The following is a 6,426-nucleotide window of genomic DNA, read 5'->3' as shown; positions in this document are numbered from 1 at the left end:
CATAGAATTCCACTATAATTTATCAAGCTTAGTAACTAAGCTTTTTTTAAGTCTAAAAAAATATGAAATTTTGAGCAGACAAAAGACACAACCTACCACCTTGAAATCTTGGTTCGAAAGAAACATATGGCATCTAAACATGTTAAAATGGCTGAGAAAGCCACTTGGGGACATCCTGAGCTTCTGATTGGTTATTCGTGTCATATATAGAAGTAAGTGTATATAAGGGAGCGTTTCCAAAAATGGAAAGAGGTGGGCAGGGTGCCACTGTGTTCTATTCATTACATGAGCAATATCTTAGCAAATTGAAAAGATAGGAACTTCTTATTTTATATTCTGGCTTGTAAATATCATTAATTTGAGTTTGTAATTCGTATGAAACTATAGACTTAGTATTTTGACATCACAAACATCTAATTTCAACCAGTGACACACAGAAATTGATGTTTAATTATGCTTTTTTAATATTTACTTTTAAATTAAGAAATTGAGTAAGGTATACTAAAATTTGAATTATAATCTACAGTTTCATACCAAATGTATTGATATAAATTCATGAAATAGTAGTTAAATAAAATTTTGAATGCGAGTCAACAAATGCAATGACATGGCTTTTGACCCACGACCCATCTTAAAACGGTTAACAGAGAGGGTAACCAGTTGATGAAGCAATACATTCTAATCTTTATTGTCTATATTCTTTACTAGGTTTGATTTTAGTTTCATTGTAAGTAAGTAGCTTGTTCTGATTGGAAGTTAGTATTAATTAATAGAGTAGCATTACATAACATATATTGTTGGCATAGGGCCATCTTCTGTAATTTATTGTCATGTGATTAGGGTTCTATTTGAATAACTTTTTATCTCGGGCATATAGGGCAGTGTTCCATTATTTATAAGACATAAAAAGTAGGATGGTGTATGCTGCTATAATATACAATAATATTAGTGTAGGCCATTATCCTGTATTTTAGTATTACATTAATATAGGGAAGTGTTGTATAATGTATAATAATATTTGCCTAGGACAGTACTTCAAAACTTTTTTATTTCTATAGGCTGTATTAATGAGTGTATGCCTTCAAGGTATGGTTGAAGAGTTACTTTCTAAGAGAAATGGAATAAAATTTAAGAAGCAGCCTGAACAAGGAATTCGACGCTGTTCTTGGAGCTACATGAAGCGTGATGGAAGCAGTTACGAGATTTCTGTTAGTCGGTCGTCGTCTTCTGAAGGAATAGTGGACAATGAGGAAGTAAGTAATAAAACAAGATTTCTGAGTGGACAACAGATGGGTGTCATGATTTCCAGTATTAAAGTTACATCCAAAAAAAAATTTAGGCTTGATCTTTTAACCTAAAAAAAAACATATTTTATTGCTAAAAGAACTCCCACCCCCCATCACTAGTATTTGGCTTATGGAATTTAGGGTGTTAGCCAGGCTGTGTTCTTTTTGAACAAAATAGTATAAATGCTCATGATCAAGTAGTCTTTGTTGAGTCTTCATCAGTCATGTCTATTGAAAGAACTCTCAAAAGTAAAAACTATAGAGAAAATGGATTTATGAAGCTGAGGAATCAGCTCTTGTATTGCCCAACATGTGTGGCCACTATCATGTTTTGTGTGGGATTTTGGACTAGAGTATAGGTTTTACTCTTTCATAGCCTGGAAGCTAGTGTGAAGTTCAGCACACTGATGAACAATTCAGATTCCATATATCACAAGCAGCTCAACTGTCTTCAACATTTACACGCTTTGTTTTGGAATCAACTCATCAAACACACGGAATGGGTGTAAAATACAATTGTAACAATACATGACACACATAAGTGCTGCAAGTCACCAACAAGTAAAAGGTAGACTACTTGTAAAAACATTTTCACAGAAAGAATTTTAACTAGGTGATTTCACACTTCAAACTGAGGGAAAGAGAATGCTTCTTTATTATTTGTGTATGGCCATTATATTATTCAGTATTACTCCCTCTAGAAACTCTTTCCCTTCTTTTTTATCTTACTTTGTTTTTCATATTTTTTTAGCCATTCATTTCAAATATCCATTTGATGACCACCATGCACCCTCAGGGATACATGTACCACAGTTTGGTAAATGCTACTTTAGAGGGTATCTTGCAGGCTGCAATATGGATGAATCTGAAAGGTTTTTGAAACTTTATTTACATTATTTTACTGTTTCTTCAGCTTTGGGATTCTATTTGCTTTCATTGGTGGTTCATTAAACTAGATGGAGTCCCCTAGCAGGTGAGTTACTCTCTATTATCTGCTTTTTTACTACTTTGGCCTACAACTCTGTTGTATATGGCAATTCAAGTATTCCCATACCACCCAACACAAAAAAACAAATAGTTTCTCTTTATAATATGAGACTCCATTTATAGATTCATCCACTCGTGATTCTCACATATTACTTATACCTCTGCATTTGATCTAAGTAAACTTCCATCTTGTGGCTGATAATGCCTTGGCAGGTACCTTTTCCCACCTCCATTTGTATGTTCTTGTGTAGCGTTCAAGACTTTGAAGATGAGATGCCTTTTCTGTGTATATTCATAGCTCCAACATTTATTTTCCTTATTCTTACTTGGTGTTCTCATTGCATTGTCATTGAGTTATTGAGCCTGTTCTTGTTTGCCTAGGTTTTTTTCACTTCTGCTAGTTGTTCACTTGCTAGGCCATTTTCATGACTTGGCTAGCCTTTTGAGTTTAGGATGAAGTTGGACATTAGCCTTAGGAGCATATCCAGTCTTTAGTTTTTATTGGTTTCCTCCTCTGAAAACCTTTCAAAACAAGTAAACAAATCGTTTTCATATGCCACCATCTGTGACCATACTTGAGAATAAGCATAGCTCCACAGGTTCTATCATTACTGCCTGACCCCCATTTATGTATATATATATATATATATCTTATGGGTGTCCCTGATGAGGAAGTATCCTGCTGAGAAGAATGCCTTTCTGAGTGTCTTCATTTATGTCCACTCTTCTTCAGGCTAGTCTGCTGTACTCTGTTCTCACATGAATCCAGTCCATTGACTTTTATTCTGGTTCTGTATTATATTCAAACTCTGCTTAACCACTTTAATTTGTTTGTTGCAGTCTATGTTGTTATTTTCCTGCCTACGAGCTTTACTTTTGGGGAACCAGTGTTCCTTATGAATTTCTCTGGTTCCCTCTTCCATTTTACTGTGGGTATTCTGACTTTTAGTATTTCAGAGTTAAGTCTACCCAATTTTAGTTGTACATGTTAGAAATAAAATGAATATCAGATGGGTAATTTTATCTGAAATACATTCCCACCCATCTCTCTACAACTGGGAGGAATGTGTTATATCATTACAACTGTGAACAAAAAAAGATGTAGCTTTTGGCAGAAAATCAGAGCTTGTGTATGTTTTCCTGAGGTGGAAGTTGAAAAAGTGGAGTATTCTGATTAAGTTAACATATGCTCTGCATTGCATCAAGAATTTTATATCACATATTTCATAGATAATTACCCATTTGAAATTCACTTTATCTAAGAATGTAAAATTTTATCTTCTTTTATTAAAAGCCAAAATAAAGTTAAAACATGCAATAAAACCAATAATAATTTAGCAGTTAAAACTCAAATAGCATTTTTTGCTTTAACTTCCCTTGTTACATAGGTCTGAAAATAGAAACTGACTTCAGCGTAAGATGAAATATAACCCTGCTTGTGGTAGTAGTCTCTGTAAAAACAAAATGAATATTGGTTTTTGGCTCCAACTGATGACCATGTTTGTTCAACTTTCTTTGCATTCTTTTATGTTCTTGGCTTTGAAGCTAAAATTGAACTTTCCATAATATTCCACAAAGCAAGTGCAATAAGATACAGATTTTGATTGTATTTCTAAACTTACATTTAGTTTATAGACTTTTGCATAAATTTAGCACTAGAGATTTTTTATTCATGCTTGTGAAGTTACAAACACATACATGTATGCAAGCTTCAAATTGATTTTAACACACAAAAGATGTCAAATTACAAAGAAATGAAAACAGTTGTAATTATAAAGTCAGTTCATTTTATTATTCCCAAGTTCTTGAGGGATGTTTTTCATTTTAAGTGAGACAGTGTCATGTAATATTTTTTAGGTATTTTTATTATTTAACAAAAATGAATATATTTGCTTTCTCCCAGGACTATTCCAGAAGACTAAACAAATCAAGAGATCATGTTAGAAAGGTAAGAAACTTGAAACTTGTCAGATATTAAATGATTAGAGGAACTAAAAACTAAATATGCACAAAGCTACACATATTAAAGTTTACATATGGTTAGTGTTAGAAAACAGCATCCTAAAACTAAAATATGGCTGTTAATATTCATTAAAACCAGTATTAGGTCTTATTCTAAAGCTAAAATATAACTGTTTTGTGGAAGTCATGTACTAAACCAAAAACATGATGGCACGGCAGAAAAACATATCCAATACTCATACATAACACTGAAGTAAATTCGAACTAGCTTACTTGAGGTAATTGTTAACATAAAAGAAGTTTCTATAGCTTACTTGCTGTATTAGTCAGTAACATTTTCATAACTCTTCTTGCTTCTAATACTGTGTTATCCTTTTTCATACAATATTCAGTTAACTGTTTGTAAAATGGAGTTAAGAAATTCATATTTGCAAAGTAGGGTTTGAGGTAAGGTTTTAAATACAACAGTTAGCTAATTAATATTTTATGGAACAGATACATTAAATGGTTTTATGTGAACATTTTTGACATCATTTACAATTCTAAAATCCCATTTTTAGGAGAAATTTTCCTCGTATTCTGTTAAGCCGTCCGGTCGCACCAGCAGTGGTAGCTTGTCTCCTGAATCCTTAATGGAAAATGATGTGTTTGAAGGGATTGGAGATGATGATCTCTAAGAGTTCTTAACTGCCATATGTTTACTCAGAAGTTATTTTAATGATATGATAACATAAACATGTAATCACAGGGTGTTTTATAAACTAACTTTTAATTTCTTTCTTGCATCTTTAAAATGTTCATCTAATTGAATTGTTTTCATTCTGCTATTAAAGTAATGTTAAACATGAGGTCAGCTTTATAACATTTGGGTTTTACTTACATGCTCATTCTGTGAAAGTTACAAGGTTAAACATTTTGCAAAGTATTTACCATTGTTTTGTGAAACAATATGTTTTGTATTTAAGGAAGCCAAGTGTAATATTTTAATTTTAGAATTTTGTACACAGTATTATAAAGATCATTTTGACACAAGATGAGAGAGAATACAAGTAAGAGTCATTAAAACAGTGAAATGAAGTCTCAGTTTTTAGAAATAGCAGAAATATTAAGCTACAGGCAAGGGAAAGGGTATTTGAAGTATCTCACAAATTAAGGAATTCTAGAGGTGAATTTTGGATATTATCTTCCATACTGAACACTTACTTGTCATCAAAGTGTTGGTTCCACTGTAAAAGATATCTTAAAATTCTCTAAAAAATTTTCCAAATCTTTTTTTTATTTTCTTTTTATTTGCTGCAAGTGACAAATGGTAGAAAATATAAAATATCCTGTTCATTAAGTTTAATTTTTATAAGAAGGTATTTTTATCTGAAATAATGAGAAGGAATTGTAAGATGTATAGTTTTAATAGTTGTTCTTAAAAATATGGTTGTGAATTACTGCAACTTCAAGTTTATACTAGGTGTTCATGAAGCTTTGTATATACATTTGTTATTAGTTCCCTTTTCCAAATACTTGGTGATGTTTCAGTAATATAATCTCATCATCGAATAGAGATTTTGAAATTCCATTAATAAAAGTACAAGCTCAGTCATCCTGAATGAGGAGATAAAGTACTTATAGAGAACCCAGAAAAAAATGTAAAGAAAAGGTAATGTTTGTTTGTGGACTTTAATCCTCATGCGGAAGTAATGCAGGTCTTTTTGAAATTCCATTAATAAAAGTACAAGCTCAGTCATCCTGAATGAGGAGATAAAGTACTTATAGAGAACCCAGAAAAAAATGTAAAGAAAAGGTAATGTTTGTTTGTGGAATTTAATACTCATGTGGAAGTAATGCAGGTCTGTTTACTAGTAGCAAGTGAATGATTAAATACAGAGTTAACAGACTGAAAAAGTTTTTTTCTTTGAAACTGTTATAGTTGAGAACAATGAATTGCAATGTTATTTTTGAAAAGCACTAACTACTATTGTAGAATGTTTAAGAGGAAGTTGTAAAATAGAAAAAAAAGTAGAAAAGAAAGGTTATGAAAGAGAAGTTATGATCATTTATGCTGTTAATCATTACTAAAAGGCCCAGCATGGCCAGGTGGTTAGGGTGCTCGACTCGCAATCTGAGGGTTGTGGGTTCGAATCCCCATCACACCGAATATGCTCGCCCTTTCAGCCATGGGGGTGTCATAATCTGACGG

General features: G+C 32.3%; 1 protein-coding gene across 1 annotated transcript in view; it reads left to right on the top strand.

The window, feature by feature from the left end:
• LOC106463772 (sorting nexin-17-like) overlaps window positions 1–6,420 on the top strand; it is a 51,836-nt gene extending 45,416 nt beyond the window's left edge. The window contains exons 11-13 of the mRNA XM_013923840.2: window positions 1,059–1,253; window positions 4,177–4,221; window positions 4,796–6,420. Coding sequence (XP_013779294.1) covers window positions 1,059–1,253; window positions 4,177–4,221; window positions 4,796–4,912 — 357 coding nt within the window. The 3' untranslated portion in view covers window positions 4,913–6,420. The remainder of the gene's footprint in view (window positions 1–1,058; window positions 1,254–4,176; window positions 4,222–4,795) is intronic.
• The last annotated feature ends 6 nt before the right edge of the window (window positions 6,421–6,426 follow it).

The sequence above is a fragment of the Limulus polyphemus genome, unplaced genomic scaffold, assembly GCF_000517525.1.
Source record: "Limulus polyphemus unplaced genomic scaffold, Limulus_polyphemus-2.1.2 Scaffold1478, whole genome shotgun sequence".
Classification (NCBI taxonomy): Eukaryota; Metazoa; Arthropoda; class Merostomata; order Xiphosura; family Limulidae; genus Limulus; species Limulus polyphemus.
This window is presented reverse-complemented; position numbering and strand designations above follow the sequence as displayed.